The 22610-nt window shown below is 44.5% G+C and overlaps 1 protein-coding gene across 3 annotated transcripts in view; it reads right to left on the reverse strand.

Annotated features, from left to right (window-relative positions):
* Window positions 1–228: 228 nt before the first annotated feature.
* LOC135524211 (UPF0606 protein KIAA1549-like) overlaps window positions 229–22610 on the reverse strand; it is an 85894-nt gene continuing 63512 nt past the window's right edge. The window contains exons 12-21 of one of the 3 annotated variants that reach the window (XM_064951543.1): window positions 20399–20619; window positions 17597–17739; window positions 15966–16186; window positions 15096–15331; window positions 14248–14392; window positions 13512–13832; window positions 11808–11860; window positions 9383–9528; window positions 6632–6780; window positions 229–3568 (exon numbers count right to left, since the gene is read on the reverse strand). In XM_064951543.1, coding sequence (XP_064807615.1) covers window positions 3326–3568; window positions 6632–6780; window positions 9383–9528; window positions 11808–11860; window positions 13512–13832; window positions 14248–14392; window positions 15096–15331; window positions 15966–16186; window positions 17597–17739; window positions 20399–20619 — 1878 coding nt within the window. In that variant the 3' untranslated portion in view covers window positions 229–3325. Of the gene's footprint in view, window positions 3569–6631; window positions 6781–9382; window positions 9529–11807; window positions 11861–13511; window positions 13833–14247; window positions 14393–15095; window positions 15332–15965; window positions 16187–17596; window positions 17740–20398; window positions 20626–22610 lie in introns of all 3 variants that reach the window. The other 2 variants (XM_064951545.1, XM_064951542.1) reach the window with 2 other exon arrangements.

Consider the following 22610-nt stretch of genomic DNA (forward strand, 5'->3'; position numbering starts at 1 on the left):
TGTAATGACGTGGAAACCATGTTGATTCAACCATTATGTGCTCAGTGGGATAGTAAGTAGTGTGTGTCTGCTGTACATGACAGTAGCTGGTGCAGTTTGGTTCCATATTTTCTCCGTTTGTTTTTGTGTTATGGCGGTAACCTTTGGGACATATATGTTCAACACTGGTATATTATTACTTTGTCCAAGTCAGTGAATAAATGTCATTTTTTTTCTCAACCCTACAACCAAAATCAATACTTTCTCTTTTATTTCATTTAAATAAAATATCGCTTCAATCCCCACAGCAAAGCAGTGTGCGGGGAGTTTCCGTCAAATGTAATCGAACAAAATTAAATAAAAAAAATATTGAACAAAGACACATCGAGGAGGAACAAAAAAACACGAGGCAAAGGTCATCCAAGAATAAAAAAAACACACAACACATCTGACGCTGACAGGTTAACTGTGAACAGTAAACGTTGAATAATTACAATACAGTACATGAGTTTCAGATTCCCTTCAAACTCTGAAAATGCGGTGGGACAAGAACAGCGTTAAACATTTCAATACTGCATTGAAAAGGGAGGAAATGAAATAAGAATAACCCTAGACTGACAGTGTGTGACCACTGGCCCTGTTTTTCAGCAGGGAAAAGACAGCATTTCCTTGAGCAATACAATGCTTCATTGACCTGGCCTTATGAATCTTTCATTGAATGACCTATGAATCTTTCAACTACATTTGAGTTGGTGTGGCCTGCAGGATATTCACTGGGAAAAGCCAAGGTGCACCCAGTAATCTGTATACAGTGCATTGAGTGGATAAGAATGTGTGGTCGAATCTATCCACTTCATAAAATAGAGAAGACACTGCAATTCCCTAGTACAGTCCTGACAATCATTTTGATTTAGGCCTGCCGGTCAGAAAACATTAGAAAATGCTACAAATTAATTCATAAATTAATGATTATACATATTTGGTCCTGTGCGCTCAATAAATGACCTTAGTAATATATATAGAGAAAAACTATAATACTGTCGTCCTACTGTCTATACTGAACAAAAATATAAACGCAACATGTATAGTGTTGGTCCCATGTTTTATGCGCTGAAATGAAATATTTCCATACACACAAAAAGCTAATTTCTCTAAAATGTTGTGCGCAAATTAGTTTACATCCCTGTTCGTGAGCATTTCTCCTTTGCCAAGATAATCCATCCACCTGACAGGTGTTGCATATCAAGAAGCTGACCTTCGATGACCACTGGCACGCTGGAGAAGTGTGCTCTTTGTGGCTGAATCCCGCTTTCAACTGTACCAGGCAGATGGCAGACAGCGTATATGGCATCAAGTATGGTTTGCTGATGTGAACAGAGTACCCCATGGTGGTGGTGGGGTTATGGTATGGGCAGGCATAAACTACGGACAACGAACACAATTGCATTTTATCGATGGCAATTTGAATGCACAGAGATCCTGAGGCCCATTGTCGTGCCATTCATCCGCCGTCATCACCTCGTTTCAGCATGATAACGCACGGCCCCATGTCGTAAGGATCTGTACACAATTCATGGAAGCTGAAAATGTCCCAGTTCTTCCATGGCCTGCATACTCACCAGACATGTCATCCATTGAGCATGTTTGGGATGCTCTGGACTGACGTGTCCGACAGTTTCTTCAAGTTACAGCCAATATCCAGCAACTTCGCACAGCCATTGAAGAGGAGTGGGACCACATTCCACAATCAACAGCCTGATCAACTCTATGTGAAGGAGATGTGGTGGCAAATGGTGGTCACACCAGATACTGACTGGTTTTCTGATCAACGCCCCTACCTTTTTATTAAGGTATCTGTGACCAAAAGATGCATATCTGTATTCCCAGTCATGTGAAATCCATAGATTAGATTAGATTAGGGCCTAATGAATTCATTTCAATTGACTGATTTCCTCATATGAACTGTAACTCAGTAAAATCTTTGAAATTGTTGCATGTTGCGTTCGTATTTTTGTTGAGCGTAGTTTACCATACATGTGTATTTAAAGAGTCTTAATATTAATACGGTAGCATCATCAGTCACCTGGACATATTAGGACAAACGTGGACATTGTGCTGAAGCAACACAACATCTAAACAAAGCTCACGTAGAGTGGGGCGAGTTACAAACTAAACCTAGCAGTGCTCAGTCATTAAAGATCTCTGGTTCCACGACTGCATCGGTAAAGTTCTGCATGGGAGTTGCTGCAGTCTGTTTATTGCGGGTCTCTGTCTGTCTGTATCCAGTGTTGTCTGCTCTGAACTCTGATTTGAGCTGTACAGTAGATGGAGACCGTTGAACTCCCTCACGCTGTCATAACACAAGGCATTGTGTGGCTCGTGGAGGAAAACAATGTAATCCTGCACCGAGGGAGTGTTTTGACAGTTGCGCATATCAATATCATGACGGAAAACACAAAGCGTAGAAAGAAGCACCAAAGGGAGAAGTAAGAAGCTCTTCAGAAAACTAATATATACCTCATGGTAAATGGTAAGATGCCTCATTGTTAAAGGTAACATAGGTATCAATGTTTGAGCCTAAATGACAGATGTCCTACTGGTAGAGAAATTCCACTGTAGGGTAAAATGTTAGGATGTCAAGGCAGGATGAGAGAATCAAACCCCATTGCTTATTATCGTCACACAGAGAGTCTAGAATGCTGTTTCAAAAGAAAAGAAAGCAACAACAACATAAAAAAACTGGGCTCGGATCAGCGGTCATGGCCAGGCTTTGGCAGAGATACCTTGGCCAACGCTGGAGAGCAAGGGACCATTCACCTTCTCCCTCTAACCACTAGGTCACTTGGTCCAGTATACTGTATGCCATAGGACAGTCTGGGTTAAGAAAGCCAGAGGCTAAGATCCAGCGCCTAGAGAACAGTTAATTCATATCATGATTCTAGCCATGCTAACGCTACCAGCTGGCATATGAAACAACCTCTTCATTCTACCCAGCCCAGCAGATAGGTGCAATAAAATGTGTTGTTTTCCAGGGTCAGCCATTTTAGTATGGCGCCCCTGGTGCAAATGAGGGTTAAGTGCCTTGCTCAAGGGCACATCGGCAGATTTTTCACCTTGTTGGCTCGGGTATTCAAACCAGCAACCTTTTGGTTACTGGCCCAATGCTCTAGCCGCTAGGCTACCTGCCGCCCCAAGACAGTACGGTCTTGTCTTTCTCCTCCTGTACAACAGAACTTCCATGGGAAGCATTGCTAGGTTGGAGCAGGCAGGCAGGGGCAGTGGTATGACTGGTGGATGTAGTATTAGAGGTTAAGGTTCAGTGAGGACCAGAGGAGGCCATCTGTGATCAGCTGTGGTAGCTAGGCACGGCTTGCTGTTTCTGGGAGAGGCGCAGCAGCTCCTCCCTGATGGCCTTGATGAGGGAAGCAGAGGAGTGATTGGGGGGAGAGGAGGACTCCTCTGGAGGGTAGCCGAATCCGGTTGTGTGTGTGTCCAGGTGGGCCAGGGTGGATGAGGGCTCCCTTAGTGCACTTCTACTAGGCATCTGGAACATAGAGGAGGAGGAGTAGTCAGGGTAGCCCAGAAGAACCTGACGCAAACAGGGAAGGAGGGACAGAAGAAGAGGGAAAAGAGAAGAGAAAGAAGTTTTAGGAGAAAAGAGGAAAGTGTGTGTTTTTACATTGCTTATTTCACTACAGTTCTCAATTGATCATCGGAACTTTCATCTCTACAGATTGACAGCTAGGAGGTAAAATAACTACAAATGCAGGATCTTAATTTGCACCAGTTTGCTACAGCAGGAAAATGATTCTGCAGCAACAGCAACAGGAAATGTGAAATATTATGTGGATTATAATTCATGGACATTCGTGACCCGTTTCAGGAAACTAGGCCTTTGTCACAAGTCACGACTTCACAGGAGAGCCATTTTAGCATTAAAAAAAATAGAAATAAATGGAACATGTGAACATTTATGTGCCTTAATAACAAACTTGTATTCCATCTGTAAATGTGAATACAATTGTTAAATTATGAGCCTTGTTGGTTAAGCCAAAGAAAAAGTCAGAAACCTTCCCACTAGCCATGATTGGCTGAGATAATGAGTGGGCTGGACATACCGAGACAGAAGTTCGGATTGGTCTGCCATATAGATTGCTTCTGTTTATTTGAGCTGATCAGTCTATGTTGGTAATTCTGTTAAGCGCGGCATAAAAACAATGTGTAGTGTAATGGAGCTGCATAAACGTTGCTATCCACTTTCTGGAGGATCAAGTTATGAAATCAGTGGAATTAGAGTTTGCTAGCTAAAGAGATGGAAAAAACACCTGTCTCCAGATTACATCAACAAACTAAGGGCAAACGTGGCATAGCATCCGTGACAGGGAGACGCGTCCATCATGCATGATGATGTATGTGGGTAAGATAGTCTAGCTAGCTACATTTTCAGATATTACACGTTTCTAATTTTGACAAAGTGGTTTCACTTCAAGCTAAAGTGTACTGTTAGCTAGCTAGCTAACATAAGCCGGCTCTCCCTAGCTAACGTTACATGTATGATGTTATTATTTGTATCCCAGAACCGTTTGCTTTGTTAGTTAAAGCCTAATGTTAGCTAGCTAAAATTGAACTTGGTTGGTTAACTCCCAGCAGATTCATACACGGTAGTAACGACATGATTTAGCACTATGCTCATTGTTGTTTAACTAGCTAATGTTAGCTGGCTGGCTCGTTAGCTAAAGTTATGTGACGTGTGTGATCTTACACATTGTTTTCCGAGCTAGGTTCATTGTTTACCTAGTTAGCTAGCTTCATGTTTTAAGCTAAAGTGTACTGTTAGCTAGCTAGCTATGGCTAGCTCCCTAGCTAACGTTACATGTATAACGTTATTATTCGTATCCCAAAACTGTTTGCTTTGCTAATTAGATCCTAATGTTAGATAGCTAACATGTAACCTGGTTGGTTAGCTTCCAGCAGATTCATGCAGGGTAGTAACATTTAAAAAAAGTAGCATGCTTCAGTTTGTTTTCTTCGTGTATTGAACATAGATAATCCAGTCTTCAATTTGAGCGATTATTTACGTGAAAAAATACCTAAAGTTGTATTACAAAAGTAGTTTGAAATGTTTTGGCAAAGTTTACAGGTAACTTTTGAGATATTTTGTAGTCACGTTGCTCAAGTTGGAACCGCTGTTTCTCTGGATCAAACGCGCCAAATAAATGGACATTTTGGATATATATCGATGGAATTAATTGAACAAAAGGACCATTTGTGATGTTTATGGGACATATTGGAGTGCCAACAAAAGAAGCTTGTCAAAGGCCATGAATTATATATTTATTCTTGAGTTTTGTGTCGTGCAAGCAGGGTTGAAATATGCTTTCTCTCTTTTGTTTACAGAGGTGCTATCCTCATATAATAGCATCGTTAGCCTTCCCCGAAAAGCCTTTTTGAAATCTGACACGTTGGCTGGATTCACAACAAGTGTAGCTTTAATTTGCTATCTTGCATGTGTGATTTAATGAAAGTTTGATTTTTATAGTAATTTATTTCAATTTGGTGCTCTGCATTTTCCCTGGCTTTTGGCCAGGTGGGACGCTCCACATATCCCAGAGAGGTTAAGAGGGTGTGAACAATGCTGAATGGGTGTAGACAAAGAAGAGCTATTCACTAGATACCAAAACATTCAAAGGCCATTTTCTCAAGTGAGTTTACAAGTTTTATCAACTTTCAAAGCAGAATTACTTTCCCATTGTTCCTTAACTGTAGTGATATACCATTTTGTAGCTCTGAGTCTCTACTTTTATCCAATGTAAAAAAAACACAATTTCAAATTGTGCTACATAAGACCAAATCCAGGTGGTGAGATACATTTTTCTTCTGACATTTCAAAGTGAAAATTACAAACTTCAGAAGCATTTAAGGTTTTATATATATTATTATTATTTTTCCCCCCAATTTTGTGGTATCCAATTGGTAGTAGTTACAATCTTGTCTCATCACTGCAACTCCCGTACGGACTCGGGAGAGGCAAAGACCGAGAGCCATGTGTCTTCCGAAACACAACCCAAGCAACCGCACTGCTTCTTGACACAATGCCCATCCAACCCGGAAGTCAGCCGCACAAATGTGTCGGAGGAATCACCGTACACCTGGCGACCTGGTCAGCGTGCATTGCGCCCGGCCCGCCACAGGAGGCGCTAGTGCGCGATGAGACAAGGATATCCCTGCCGGCCAAACCCTCCCTAACCCAGACAACGCTGGGCAAATTGTGCGCCGCCCCATGGGCCTCCCGGTCACGGCCGGCTGCGACAGAGCCTGGACTCAAACCCAGAATCTCTGGTGGCACAGCTAGCCACCCGGGAGGACCCAGAAGCCTTTTTAAACCTCAAATACATCATTTCCATTTCCTGGGTTCCAGGCAAGTTCTCTTGCAACAGGGTGATCAAATTAAGAACCTACATCTGTACAGTGAACCAACATCCATAACTACAGAACTCAAATTGATATGCAGCAACATAGAGTCCAGAAGAACAAGAGCATGCAATTGTACAGTATATTTGGAGATCTAGAGAGGCTAGTTGGAGGAGGAAAGGATTAAAAACGAAGGTATAGTAAGTCTCATAAGGAGGTGTGAAGTCAGATCAGGACTCACAGGGTCTCTGGTGGGTCTGAAGTCATCGTCAGCGTACGGTCCCCACCCCGAACCTCCAGTCTGACCTGGAGGGGCCCTGCTCCCCGCCGGGTACCCCCCGTTGATCCGGCTCCCAAGACCCATCTGGGTCAGGTGATGGAGCTGGGCACCTACAAACAGATGCACACACAAATTAAATACAAATTTATTTGTCACATACACATGGTTAGCAGATGTTAATGCGAGTGTAGCGAAATGCTTGTGCTTCTAGTTACGACAATGCGGTAAAAACCAACAAGTAATCTAACCTAACAATTTCACAACAACTACCTTATACAGACAAGTGTAAAGGACTGAAGAATATGTACATAAAAATATATGAATGAGTGATGGTACAGAACGGCATAGGCAAGATGCAGTAGGTATCGAGTACAGTATAAACATATGAGATGACTAATGTAGGGTATGTAAACATTATATGAAGTGGCATTGTTTAAAGTGGGTAGTGATACATTTATTACATCAATTTTTACATTGTTAAAGTGGCTGGAGTTGAGTCAGTATGTTGGCAGCAGCCACTCAATGTTAGTGATGGCTGTTTAACAGTCTGATGGCCTTGAGATAGAAGCTGTTTTTTCCAGTCTCTCGGTCCCTGCTTTGATGCACCTGTACTGACCACGCCTTCTGGATAATAGCGGGGTGAACAGGCATTGGCTCGGGTGGTTGTTGTCCTTGATGATCTTTATGGCCTTCCTGTGACATCGGGTGGTGTAGGTGTCCTGGAGGGCAGGTAGTTTGCCCCCGGTCATGCGTTGTGCAGACCTCACTACCCTCTGGAGAGCCTTGCGGTTGTGGGCGGAGCGGTTGCTGTACTAGGCGGTGATACAGCCCGACAGGATGCTCTCGATTGTGCATCTGTAAAAGTTTGTGAGTGCTTTTGGTGACAAGCCAAATTTCTTCAGCCTCCCGAGGTTGAAGAGGCGCTGCTGCACCTTCTTCACCACGCTGTCTGTGTGGGTGTACCAATTCAGTTGTCCGTGATGTGTACACCGAGGAACTTAAAACTTACTACCCTCTCCACTACTGTCCCGTCAATGTGGATAGGGGGGTGCTCTGCTGTTTCCTGAAGTCCACGATCAACTCCTTTGTTTTGTTGACGTTGAGTGTGAGGTTATTTTCCTGACACCAAAGTCCGAGGGCCCTCACCTCCTCCGTGTAGGCCGTCTAGTCATTGTTGGCAATCAAGCCTACCACTGTAGTGTCGTCTGCAAACTTGATGATTGAGTTGGAGGCGTGTATGGCCACGCAGTCGTGGGTGAACAGAGACCCAGGGTCTCAAGCTTGATGACGAGTTTGGTGGGTACTATGGTGTTAAATGCTGAGCTGTAGTCGATGAACAGCATTCTCACATAGGTATTCCTCTTATCCAGATGGGTTAGGGTAGTGTGCAGTGTGGTTGCGATTGCGTCGTCTGTGGACCTATAGGGGCGGTAAGCAAATTGGAGTGGGTCTAGGGTGTCAGGTAGGGTGGAGGTGACATGGTCCTTGACGAATCTCTCAAAGCACTTCATGATGACTGAAGTGAGTGCTACGGGGCGGTAGTTGTTTAGCTCAGTTACCTTAGCTTTCTTGGGAACAGGAACAATGGTGGCACTCTTCAAGCATGTGGGGACAGCAGACTGGGATAAGGATTGATTGAATATGTTCGTAAACACACCAGCCAGCTGGTCTGCGCATGCTCTGAGGACGAGGCTGGGGATGCCGTCTGGGCCTGCAGCCTTGCGAGGGTTAACACGTTTAAATGTTTTACTCACGGTGGCTGCAGTGAAGGAGAGTCCGCAGGTTTTGTTAGCGGGCTGTGTCAGTGGCAATGTATTGTCCTCAAAGCGGGCAAAGAAGTGGTTTAGTCTGTCTTGGAGCACGATATCCTGGTCCACGACGGGGCTGGTTTTCTTTTTGTAATCCGTGATTGACTGTAGACCCTGCCACATACCTCGTGTCTGAGCCGTTGAATTGCGACTCTACTTTGTCTTTATACTGACACTTATCTTGTTTGATTGCCTTGCAGAGGGAATATCTACACTGTTTGTATTTGGTCATGTTTCCGGTCACTTTGCCCTGGTTAAAAGCAGTGGTTCACACTTTCAGTTTCGCGCGAATGCTGCCATCAGTCCACAGTTTCTGTTTTGGGAATGTTTCAATAGTTGCTGTGGGTACGACATCGCCGATGCACTTGCTAATATACTCGCTCACCGAATCAGCGTACACATTAATGTTGTTGTTTGACGCAATGCGGAACATATCCCAGTCCACGTGATCGGAGCAATCTTGAAGCATGGAATCAGATTGGTCGGACCAGCGTTGAACAGACCTGAGCGCGGGAGCTTCCTGTTTTAGTTTCTGTCTATAGGCTGGAAGCAACAAAATGGAGTCGTGGTCAGCTTTTCCGACAAACACGCGTACACACAAAAACATACATATCAACCCTCAGGCATATCTGACATTTAATCCTCACTGGCCTGTAATACACTTTTATGCAGTTCCTTCAATTAACATGCACTCTCTGTGCAGCAGCAGCACTTCATAAGGCAGAGTCCATTTATGTTAGTGTAACTCTCACAGCACACCAAGACCCAGACTATTTAATAATTCAATAGACTAGGCTGTTTGAGGCTGCCAGGCTCATGGGAGAGAGGTGAGTGGTCTGGGTTAGACACACATACATCCAGTGACTGTTGAGCTGTGTGTGTGTGTGTGTGTGTGTGTGCGTACCTGTGGTGCCCCCTACTGGTCGTGGCCTGGCTGAGAAGGGGAGGTCTTCAGTGTACAGGCCCCTGGTGGAATAGTGGCTGTCTGGGGGGAGCTGGTCAACATGTCCTGGGTCACCTGGTGGCAGGTAGCTGGAGCCCTGGCCCTGTCTGAAATACAGTACAAATGTCAAATACAGGTCCTATTGTATAATGTCATAGCTTATATGATGTGCATCAGCTGCAGACGTCGGTCATTGTTTCTGTGTGTGTGTGTGTGTAAATCAAAAGAAGATCAACCAAAGCAAATTGCCACCATCTCTGTCTTTTATTAGGCAGTTAGGAGAAAATTAAACCATTGGTTCCCAACTCCGGTCCTCGAGTAACCCCAACAGTAAATATTTTTGTTGTGGCCCCGGACAAGCACAGCTGATTCTACTTGTCAACTAATCATCAAGCCCTTGACAAGTTGAATCAGGTGTTTATGTCCAAGGCTACAAAAAAAAGTGTTCTGTTGGGGTTACTCGAGGACTGGAGTTGGGACACACTGCACTAAACTACTAAAATAAAGATGGAAAAAAATCATGTATGAGGACAAGTCCCTGCCCTCCGCATGGACACACGCAAAGGAAAACATCCCCCCACGAAAGATCTGGGAATACGAGACCATAGATTCAATGTATGGCTCAATGTAGCCTACAGTCGTGGGGGAAAACGCAAGAAAAATTTAAATGCTCTTCCTATCCTCTCAGAGATAGTTAGCTACACATACTATTACATTATATAACAAACAGTTGAAGTCGGAAGTTTACATACACTTAGGTTGGAGTCATTAAAACTCAATGTTCAACCACTCCACAAAATCCTTGTTAACAAACTATAGTTTTGGCAAGTTGGTTAGGACATCTATGTGCATGACACAAGTCATTTTTCTAATAATTGTTTACAGACAGATTATAATTCACTGTATCATAATTCACTGTATCACAACTCCAGTGGGTCAGACGTTTACATACACTAAGTTGACTGTGCATTTAAACAGCTTGGAAAATTCCAGAAAATGATGTCATGGCTTTAGAAGCTTCTGATAGGCTGATTGACATCATTTGAGTCAATTGGAGGTGTACCTGTGGATGTATTTCAAGGCCGACCTTCAAACTCAGTGCCTCTTCACTTGACATCATGCGGAAATCAAAATAAATCAGCCAAGACCTCTGAAAGAAAATGTAGACCTGCACAAGTCTGGTTCAACCTTGGGAGCAGTTTCCAAACGCCTGAAGGTACCACGTTCATCTGTACAAACAATAGTATGCAAGTATAAACACAATGGGACAACGCAGCCGTCATACCGCTCAGGATGGAGATGCGTTCTGTCTCCTAGAGATGAATGTACTTTGGTGTGAAATGTGCAAATCAATCCCAGAACAACAGCAAAGGACATTGTGAAGATGCTGGAGGAAACAGGTACAAAAGGATGTATATCCACAGTAAAACAAATCCTATATCGACAAAGGCCACTCGGCAAGGAAGAAGCCACGGCTCCAAAACAGCCATAAAAAAGCCAGACTACGGTTTGCAACTGCACATGGGGACAAAGATCATACTTTTTGGAGAAATGTCCTCTGGTCTGATGAAACAAAAATAGAACTGTTTGACCATAATGACCATTGTTATGTTTGGAGGAAAAAGGTGGGCTTGCAACCCGAAGAACACCATCCCAACCGTGAAGCACGGGAGTGGCAGCATGTTGTGGGGGTGCTTTGCTGCAGGATGGACTGAGGCACTTCACAAAATAGATGGCATCATGAGGATGGGAAATTATGTGGATATATTGAAGCAACATCTCAAGACATCAGTCAGGAAGTTAAAGCTTGGTCACAAATGGGTCTTCCAAATGGACAATGACACCAAGCATACTTCCAAAGTTGTGGCAAAATGGCTAAAGGACAACAAAGTCAAGGTATTGGAGTGGCCATCACAAAGCCCTGACCTCATCCAATAGAAAATGTGTGGGCAGAACTGAAAAAGCGTGTGCGAGCAAGGAGGCCTACAAACCTGACTCAGTTACACCAGCTAGTGTAAGGAGGAATGGGCCAAAAAACACCCAACTTATTGTGGGACGCTTGTGGAAGGCTACCTGAAACATTTGACCCAAGATAAACAATTTAAAGTCAATGCTACCAAATACTAATTGAGTGTATGTAAACTTCTGACCCACTGGGAATGTGATGAAAGAAATAAAAGCTGAAATAAATCATTCTCTCTACTATTATTCTGACATATCACATTCTTAAATAAAGTGGTGATCCTAACTGACCTAAAACAGGGAATTTTTACTTGGAATAAATTTCAGGAATTGTGAAAAACTGAGTTTAAATGTATTTGGTTAAAGTGTATGTAAACTTCCGACTTCAGATGTAGGTATTGTATCTGTATGGTAAACTACTCACCGCTGTAGTAAGCCTTGGACTGAAGGAGGGGACATTCCTAACTCAGCGTATCTCTGAGGAGAGAGACATTTTGTCAGGACAAAGACACACAGACACTGGGATGGACAAGTAAAGATTACAGGGACCTCACTGAAGCGTGCAGATCATGTACAAATCAAAACCGATATCACCCACTAACACAGTATATATCCAGATAAAGCACTTTACACACAAAAGGCTGGAGCATAATATTGCTATTTATGTTGATTGAATTTTACATTACGCCATGATAGATTTTGGCTGAGAGTCTAACACCGTACAGCACACATGTTTTGCTGGGAGACATGGAGAAATAGCCTATGGGATTCTCTTGTTTCAGCTGGATGTTGTTTTCCTGCTCTAAAAGTGACCTTTCAGAGCACATTAATGCACTGAACCAGAACAAGCACTGAGAAAATGGCTTTTATGAGAGCACAGATTAATTTAGAGCTCTCTCTACACCTGAGGTAGCCAACTGTCTTTATTGGGCTGGTTTTAGACAACAGAGCTATTACTCTGCTACGACGTCTGTATGAATTTAAAATGACTGGGAGTGAACTTTATAAAACTAAATAGGAAAGGTCAAAGAAAATGTTCATAAAGAAAGCTGAAGAGACTAACCTTTATTTGCTCTTATCAAATGTATTAAGGTCTGCTCTTGCCTCACATGCCCTAAAATCAACTTTGAACAATGACTTAAATGTAAATGTAACAGCAGAAGGTTATATATTTAAGAAAGGAATGCAGTGTACATTTAAAGCACTGGTATATCCACTACTATTGTATTATACATATAGTGCTGGTATTTGTTTGAAGAGGTTGAATCTGGACTGGAAACTCCCTAATATATATAATTCATGATAAACAGCTCCTTTCTGACATTTGAATGTATATTATATTGTAAATCTTCATAATATGATCAGTGTAATCGGGAACACACTCTATAGCAGTAATCTTATATAACCACACGTAACACAATGCAGTATCTTATCATTTAATTCATTTGCATGGTACCGCCTTGAGGGCAATTACGAACTTGTCATTTTCTTTTTTTAAGCACAGTCAACGGGTTGCTACATTGCACGTTAAACAGAGGACTGTACTGTAGTGTTTTGTTACGCCTTTTGGTAAATAACCATACCAAACCTCCAGCAGCCTTACGTCTCATATGGTTGGGCTGTGCAGCTCACATGTCCTAAGATTTAGGAGTTTGCTAGGAACATATGTACAGTATTACTGTAGACTTATGGCTCGTGCAATGTACTGTAGTAGTGTCCAGCTGCATGAAGGTCTCATGTGCTGTAGTAATGTAGAGGTGGGTGGGCGAGACAAGACGGAGACTTCCTTCACTGATTAGTAACTAAGAAGATCTCATTAAACCGGAACATGTTGGAAATGCAGTGTGTCTGTGCGGAGAGTCAAACTGACAGTGAAAACCTGAGAGTGGCGAGGTAAAGGAGGAAAAAGAGTCAATCGTGACGTATGTAACAGTTATCCATATTACATTAGGAAAACGGTGCACTGCTACACTTCACGCTTACGAAAGCCGGTGAAATCCCCCCTAAAAACCTCAAACTTACGAGACACCCTTCGGTGTCAATTGCACTCGTCTGTAGCAGGACAAGGACCAACCAGAGGTGTTAGTGAATCAATAGAGTTGTGGAGGGGGAGGCCATACAGACTCACCGAGGAGAAGGGGCTGAGTGCTGGGTAAGACGAGCCCCAGGGGCGGGTTCCACCGCGGGGTGGGGGGCTGGAGCTGGGGAGGTTGGAGTTGACACCAGTTTGGGTGAGGCCGGCCGTGCTGCCCTGGGAGGTGGGGGAGACCAGGGCAAAGGCATCGTCCAGCAGCGAGTGCATCTGCTGCCGGGCCTCCTCGATGGAGGGCTGGGGGGGCATGTAGGGGGGCGGAGGAGGGGCATGCCCCGGAGGGGGCGAGTTAGGGCCCAGGAAGACGTCGTCGTTGGGGGAGGGGGTCCCGGACTCTGGGGCCTGGTCAGGGTCCGACTGGGAACAATAAGAGATTAGATTTGACTAATGTATTACTAATGTAAAGAAGGGAGGAGAAAGATGGTCATTAGCCAAAGCCATTATACACATCATGACTCTAATATTCATTCAGATCAGTTTGGAGTTGAAAAAATATATATACATAAAACGAAAAATTATTATTATTATTTAACTTTTTTAAATCACAAAAATGTGATTATGTTATATTTTTGTAACAACGCCAAAAGGAACAGAAACGTTACATCTGGACCCCGACCAAGAAGACATTCCTCTCCGTTGACAACATAAAAGTACCTTTTACTCTCTGACTGAGATTTCTATTGTGTGTGTGTGTGTGTGTGTGTGTGTGTGTGTGTGTGTGTGTGTGTGTGTGTGTGTGTGTGTGTACAATATGCTCCACAGGTATACTCACCACATAGGCCACGTTGTTGACCCCGGGGTATTTCCTGTAGGTGCCGTCGCTGTCGTTGGAGATGAGGCGGTCCTTGTCTGCGTCCGTCAGGCTGCCGTTCAGCTGGTGCTTCTTCTTCTGCTTGGGAGAACGCCTCCCCCTGCCACTGAGAGAGAGAGAGAGAGAGAGATGTCAATACAGAGTAGCAACACATACAACACATACAGTATTATGGAAGGGCAAACAAACACCCACAAACACACTGAAATGGCACCCTATTCCCTACAGTTAACTATTGTTGACCAGTTGGTCTAAAATAGTTGGTCTAAAATGAAATAGGGAGCCATTTCCGACGCAGGGACAGAATCAAAGGGTTTAGGCCTGATCTCTTATCTACTGGTCGTTTGGAATGGAATGGAGGCCCGGCAATCTGAATAGACATCAAACGTGAGGGTTTTTTATTCAACGGAGACATCTTTATCTTTCTCCCTAAAATGTTAGCAAACTGAAGGTGCCTTTTTAAAAACTCCCTTCTACTTTCCCACTGTCTCAACTACTCTCCTACCGGTAGGAGACTTCTCCTCATTGTGACTGCAAAAAACACCGGAAGTTTCTCCCAAGTTCAAAGTGACCAAAGCAAATGAGTCTAGATGTTTCTGGGGGGCGTACAGCTCCAAAAAAGAATTTTCTGTGTCAGTCATCAGTGAAGAAAAGCTGGATGATAATTCTCTTTAGAAAACGTTCAGAATCGTGGTATCTTTTATAATGAGAAACATACAGCAGCTCCCTCAGGTACATTTACTGCACAACCACGCATGCACACCCCTCACTGTGTGCACCCTACCCCTCCCAAACCCCAAATAACTGACCCCTTTTTAGGCTCCATGAACAGCGAGGCCATGTGGATGTCGGGGTCCAGGATCTTGTCGATCTGCATCTGGGCCTTGTGGTAGATGCGGTCCTGGTCCTTGGGGTCAGTGGTCAGACCGTTGTCCACCAGGTCGTCCATGGCAGGGAAGTCATAGTGACCCTTCCTCTTGGCCCGCAGGCGGATCTTGTTCCGGTGGTGCTCGATCTCAGACTTGTGCCTCAACGCCACCTGGGTCTTAATAACAACAGCCAGACATGAGTGCAGTGACTCACTTGGCCAGATGCAGCTTTACTATACGTACTGCACACTTCATTTGACCTTGATTTATACAGCTGAGTCTGACTGAGGATGACATCTCTTTTGTCTGTACACGCTTAAGAGAAAAAGGTGCTATCTGGAAGCTTAAAGGGTTCCTCGGCTGTCCCCGTAGGACACGGGCGTCAAACTCACTCCAAGCAGGGCCATGTGTCCATGGGTTTTCGCTCCTCCCTTGTACACTAATTAGTAAGGAACTCCCCTCACCTGGTTGTCTAGGTCCTCCGTGGAATGTGTTTGACACCCCTGCCATTGGAGAACCCTTTGAATAAGCCTTTTTGGTTCCAGGTAGAACCCTTTTGGGTTCCATTAACCGTTTTTGGTCCCAAGTAGAACCCTTTTTTGGTTCCAGGTAGAACCCTTCTTTGGTTCCATGGAACCAAAAAAAGGGTTCTCCTATGGGGACAGCCGAAGAACCCTTGTGGATGTCCAGACAGTAGGGAGACTAGAGAGGATCAAGAAACTCATATTAGAATCTACTGTTCATTACTGTAACCTGCCTTTATGTGTCTGAGGAAGGGTGTTAGTGGGTCCTAGAGGTTCAGCGTCTCACCTCCTTGTTGAAGATGTTGTGTGTTTCTTGCCCACTACCATTGATACCGTTGACAGTGGCGCCGTGGTGCCGGGCTGGGAAGGCCATGGGCTGCATGGCGATCAGCTGGATCTTATTGGACAAGCGGCGGCTGTCGTCGGCCGAGCGGGACATGCGGTCCACATGCTCGAAGATGGAGGCCGACGACAGCTGCTCATCATGGCCGTTCATGGGTGGAGGACCTGAGGGGGACCAGGGAGGAAGACTAAGGTCAACATCACAGCCAGGCAAGTTTGTGATAGAACTTACAGGTGTCATGCAACTATTTTCACCACCAGGGGGCAGATTCTTTGAAATAGATTCATTGAACAGTGTACTTACTACACAGGCATGTAACTGCATTCAATCGGATTACTACTTTTAACATGATCAAGATATGTTTATATATGCATTCCAATGTAAGCTAATGTTGTTTTTTTTTGGGGGGGGGGGCTACAACAAGAGAAAGGCAAGTTCATGGCAAAGCTAACGTTAAAACTACTGTTGTTCAAGAACATTCATTGCTCCCCATCTCTGGGACGACATCTGACTTCTGAATAGTGGTGATTGATGATAAGCACGACACAAAGCAACCACGACACAAAGCAACCACGACACAAATTAACCACAACACAAAGCAACCACGACACAAAGCAACCACGACACAACGGACGTCACGTCACAGTCGCACAGACAGCAGCTACAGGTCCCAAAAGCCTCATGTCTACTTCAACACAGAGAGAAGTTGAACTGACAGAAAGCAAAACTCTTACCAATTCTATTCTTCCCTGAAAGCCAAAACAGACAAGACAGAGAAAGTGAAGTCACGGGAAAACAAGGGACAGAAAGATTCAAGTTAAACAGATGACAAGGTAATTCTGTTTAAAACATATCCATATAGGCTAAAGTCTCTCCCTACCATTTCTACGGGACTAAGTCAGTGGCAGACCCAGAGCATTTAGAGCAAATACTGGAGGAGTCGGACATCGCTCTGCACTACATCATCACTGGTGTGTATACACTACTCTGTCAGGTCTTTGACCATCCACAGCAGAGGGTCATTTAGAAGAATAAATTCCAGTGCTGATAACGTCCTGTCTCCTGGCCTCAGCCAAGCCTATTTAGACTGTGGAGAGAAGCGAAGGAGCCTCTGTTTAGCATGTTGAGTAGCAGCCCTGAGAGGTAGTGTGTGTGTGTGTGTGTGTGTGTGTGTGTCAGTGTGTGTGTGTAAGTACTGTAGCGTGCAAGAGGAAGGGCTTTGAGGTCGTACTGCTGGAGCCATTCCTCTGTGGTGAGTCAGGTTCAGTCTGTGCCTGGCTGGCGTTGTCTCGGTCTCTGTCTGCATAGTGTACACACCCAGCAACCAGGCCAGAGTGGTACTACACAGGTCTTTCAACACACTGTCAGACATACTACCTACCTCGCTTTCACGCTAACTCAGTCTCTCCCCCTTCTCTTGCTCTCTGTCCCTCTCTGTTCCTCCTTCACTCCGGGTCTGTCTATCAGTTGCTTGTTTCTCTTCCTCCAAGTCTCTATTTCCCTTGTTTTCCCTCTCTCCCTCTCTGCTCCCCTGCCCCGCCTCCTCTTCTCTCTATGTTGCCATGGACACTTGCCATTTAAAACATTGATGGGGATCTTGCGGGCCTGCTTGCTGTCGTTTGGCGTGGCGATAGCTCTCAGGTTCTCCTCGGCTGACTCCCTCTCACGATCACTGGACCCAGCACTCACCATGGAGTCCCCGTCCGATGGAGAGATCCTGTCCCCGGAAACACAAACTTGTCATGTTCGTACAAACACGCGAGCACGCACACACAAACATGCTTACACACGTATACACAATTCCGAAGCTCTATATACTATATAGAATGAAAACAACAGTGCTTTTCGTTTGTAATGGCTTTTTCTCAAAAGAAAAAAGCTTTTTTGTCATAATCTATCACTAGGATTATTCCCATTGACAGCATAATTCAGTTCCTAACTTGGTAGAGCAGCTCTCCAGAGTCAAGGACATGTCAATATCAATCCTCTCTTTCAATCATTACCGCTCTAATCCCCTACATTAGTGACAATGTGACAGCAAACTATCACACACATCACCGGATTCAGAATGCTGACTGCCACTCCTGCATTCAAGCCTAAATGATCTGCTATTAGCTGAAGCAATTAGCGAGGAGAAATGATCTTTCAGTCAGAGCGACCATTCTCCCGTCTCACGAGAATAGACCATCACGTATTGACACCATTGATTTAGCTGTGACAGTTCGGCCGTGGGGAGGCCAGCGATAGGCTACTCCACACAAACTGCTAACCCTGCTGTGTGGGTCATGGGACAGAACATGAACTAAGCTGTCCACAGTAGGTCAGAAAGGAAGTACAGTGGGGAGAACAAGTATTTGATACACTGCCGATTTTGCAGGTTTTCCTACTTACAAAGCATGTAGAGGTCTGGAATTTGTTATCATAGGTACACTTCAACTGTGAGAGATGGAATCTAAAACAAAAATCCTGAAAATTACATTGTATGATTTTTAAGTAATTAATTTGCATTTTATTGCATGACATAAGTATTTGATCACCTACCAACCAGTAAGAATTCTGGCTCTCACAGACCTGCTAGTTTTTCTTTAAGAAGCCCTCCTGTTCTCCACTCATTACCTGTATTAACTGCACCTGTTTGAACTCGTTACCTGTATAAAAGACACCTGTCCACACACTCAATCAAACAGACTCCAACCTCTGCACAATGGCCAAGACCAGACAGCTGTGTAAGGACATCAGGGTGACATTGTAGACCTGCGCTAGGCTGGGATGGGCTACAGGACAATAGGCAAGCAGCTTGGTGAGAAGGCAACAACTGTTGGCGCAATTATTAGAAAATGGAAGAAGTTCAAGATGACGGTCAATCACCCTCGGTCTGGGGCCCATGCAAGATCTCACCTCGTGGGGCATCAATGATCATGAGGAAGGTGAGGGATCAGCCCAGAACTACACGGCAGGACCTGGTCAATGACCTGAAGAGAGCTGGGACCACAGTCTCAAAGAAAACCATTAGTAACACACTACGCCGTCATGGATTAAAATCCTGCAGCGCACGCAAGGTCCCCCTGTTCAAGCCAGCGCATGTCCAGGCCTGTCTGAAGTTTGCCAATGACCATCTGGATGATCCAGAGGAGGAATGGGACAAGTTCATGTGGTCTGATGAGACAAAAATAGAGCTATTTGGTCTCAACTCCACTCGAAGTGTTTGGAGGAAGAAGAAGGATGAGTACAACCCCAGGAACACCATCCCAACCGTGAAGCATGGAGGTGGAAACATCATTCTTTGGGGATGCTTTTCTGCAAAGGGGACAGGACGACTGCACCGTATTGATGGGAGGATGGATGGGGTCATGTATTGCGAGATCTTGGCCAACAACATCCTTCCCTCAGTAAAAGCATTGAAGATGGGTCGTGACTGGGTCTTCCAGCATGACAACAACCCGAAACACGCAGCCAGGGCAACTAAGGAGTGGCTCCGTAAGAAGCATCTCAAGGTCCTGGAGTGGCCTAGCCAGTCTCCAGACCTGAACTCAATAGAAGATCTTTGGAGGGAGCTGAAAGTCCGTATTGCCCAGCGACAGCCCCGAAACCTGAAGAATCTGGAGAAGGTCTGTATGGAGTAGTGGGACAAAATCACTGCTGCAGTGTGTGCAAACCTGGTCAAGAACTACAGGAAACGTATGATCTCTGTAATTGCAAACAAAGGTTTCTGTACCAGATATTAAGTTCTGCTTTTCTGATGTATCAAATACTTATGTCATGCAATAAAATGCAAATTAATTACTTATAAATCATACAATGTGATTTTCTGGATTCTTGTTTTAGATTCCGTCTCTCACAGTTGAAGTGTACCTATGATAAAAAAAAATTACAGACCTTTACATACTTTGTAAGTAGGAAAACCTGCAAAATCGGCAGTGTGTCAAATACTTGTTCTCCCCACTGTATATGTCACTGCTTTTACATTTTCTACCAGGATTATGATCATAATATTTCATTTGTAAAGCGCATTTCCCACGCTCAATGTGCACAAGGTAGAAACCAAAACACAAAACAAAGCTCAGCAACAATACATCAAAAAGTAGAAAAAACAATCACAATAAATCAAACCATTACCTACTAAAATATAGACTATATGGCATTTCTATAGAAGGAAACCCCTTTAACAAAATACATCAAATGTCTAGTGTAATCCATTAATAATTGATTAAGATGGGCTTTTGTGAATGGAACATCTTTCAAAACCTGTCTACTGGAATCTCCCTGCTGAGGTGAATGAGGTAGAGCTGCACAGCCAGCCAGCGCCACACACACAGACACACACACACACACACACAGACACACACACACACACACACACAGTGGGGGCTACTGACCTTCCTCGTCTGCGTGCGCTACGGGAGGCCTTGGTGGAGGAGACGGAGGTCCCCTTTGACTTAGGGGTGGGGACCTCGCCGTACTCCGATGCGGCTTCCTTGGAGCTGAGGTTGGGCAGGGGAGGGCCGGGGGCGCCGGTCTCCTGGATTACCATGATGTCATCCTTACTGTGCTGGCCCAGGTGCAGCTTGGCAAAGTCAAAGCCCTTCACACTGGGAGCCTGGAGCTGGCAAGGAGGAGGATAGAGGACACACAGAGGAGGAATGGCGAGACAGAGGAGGGAGGGAGATTGAGAGAGAGAAAGAGATAAACAGAGGGCGGAGGGAGAGAGGAGGGGGATAAAAGAGAGAAGAGAGGAACAGGAGCAGGAGGATATATAACATCAAGGAAAATGGAGAGATTGAGAGTGGAGGTGAGAGGGAGAATAAAAACAATCAGTCATCAATTTGCCAGCAGCTTTCAGAGTCGAAGGACGATGTCATCAGACAGATAAACGACCGCAGCGGGAGGGAGGACAGACAGACAGAAGTAGGCCAGGCAGGCTGCCTTTCCCCCCAGGAGAGAGAGAAGTGAGCGAGCGAAGCGACAGAGAGATGGAGGGGTAGTGAATTGTGAGTGACTGGGGCTGACTGAGTGATGGGGAGAGCGCAGGGAGAGTACAACAGGGATGAATGAATTAAAAGCAGAGGGATAGTAAAGTGGGGTAAACACAGGACTGTCTCTCTGTCTGCTATCCTCAAGGGGGTTCGTGCACTGGAGTCTAAAGCCTCACAGGCTGTCTCACAACACAGGAGTAGACAGAGAGACCTGAGCTGTGTTAAGTTAGTGCAGTAAGTGGGTTTCTGGTGTTAAGAAATCAGTCAAGTCACAGGGATTCCTTATAGAATATTGAATGAAAAAGAGGAGACTGGTTGACACTGCCACCGTCCCACACTATAACCCTCGACAGCATACATTAAATCGACATATGGGAATTGATTCTTCTGGTGGATCACACCACTTTCTCTAAAATGTCCTGCTCTGATGGAGCGAAACATGGATGGCTTCACGAGAGGCTTGCTCGATGTGCGTTTACCACTGGGTCCACTGGGAAGCTGTGTGCTGCTCTGCCTCTCTCCTCCCCATCACTCTCTATTCTGCATGTTAATAGCTAATATCCCCTCAACATCGGACACCTTCTAATTTCAGACACTCTCTAGCTGTTGGAGAATGTGTATATATATATATATATATATATATATATATATATATATACAGTTGAAGTCGGAAGTTTACATACACTTAGGTTGGAGTCATTAAAATGTCACAAATGTCTTGTTAACAAACTATAGTTATGGCAAGTCGGTTAGGACATCTACTTTGTGCATGACACAAGTAATTTTTCCAACAATTGTTTACAGACAGATTATTTCACTTATAATTCACTGTATCACAAATCCAGTGGGTCAGAAGTTTACATACACTAAGTTGACTGTGCCTTAAAACAGCTTGGAAAATTCCAGAAATGTTTGTCACGGCTTTAGAAGCTTCTGATAGGTTGATTGACATCATTTAGGATGATTGACATCATTTGAGTCAATTGGAGGTGTACCAGTGGATGTATTTCAAGCCTTACCTTCAAACTCAGTGCCTCTTCGCCTGACATCATGGGAAAATCAAAAGAAATCAGCCAAGACCTCAGAAAAAAATTGTAGACCTCCACAAGTCTGCTTCATCCTTGGGAGCAATTTCCAAACGCCTGAAGGTACCACGTTCATCTATACAAACAATAGTACGCAAGTATAAACACCATAGGACCATACAGCCGTCATACCGCTCAGGAAGGAGACGCGTTCTGTCTCCTAGAGATGAATGTACTTTGGTGCGAAAAGAGCAAATCAATCCCAGAACAACAGCAAAGGAAAGGACATTGTGAAGATACTGGAGGAAACGGGTACAAAAGTATGTATATCCACAGTAAAACGAGTCCTATATCGACATAACCTGAAAGGCTGCTCAGCAAGGAAGAAGCCACTGCCCCTAAACCGCCATGAAAAAGCCAGACTACGGTTTGCAACTGCACATGGGGACAAAGATAGTACTTTTTGGAGAAATGTCCTCTGGTCTGATGAAGCAAAAATAGATCTGTTTGGTCATAATGTCCATCATTATGTTTGGAGGAAAAAGGGGGAGGCTTGCAAGCCGAAGAACAGCAGCAGGTAGCCTAGTGGT

Source organism: Oncorhynchus masou, chromosome 31, assembly GCF_036934945.1.
Source record: "Oncorhynchus masou masou isolate Uvic2021 chromosome 31, UVic_Omas_1.1, whole genome shotgun sequence".
Lineage (NCBI taxonomy): Eukaryota > Metazoa > Chordata > Actinopteri > Salmoniformes > Salmonidae > Oncorhynchus > Oncorhynchus masou.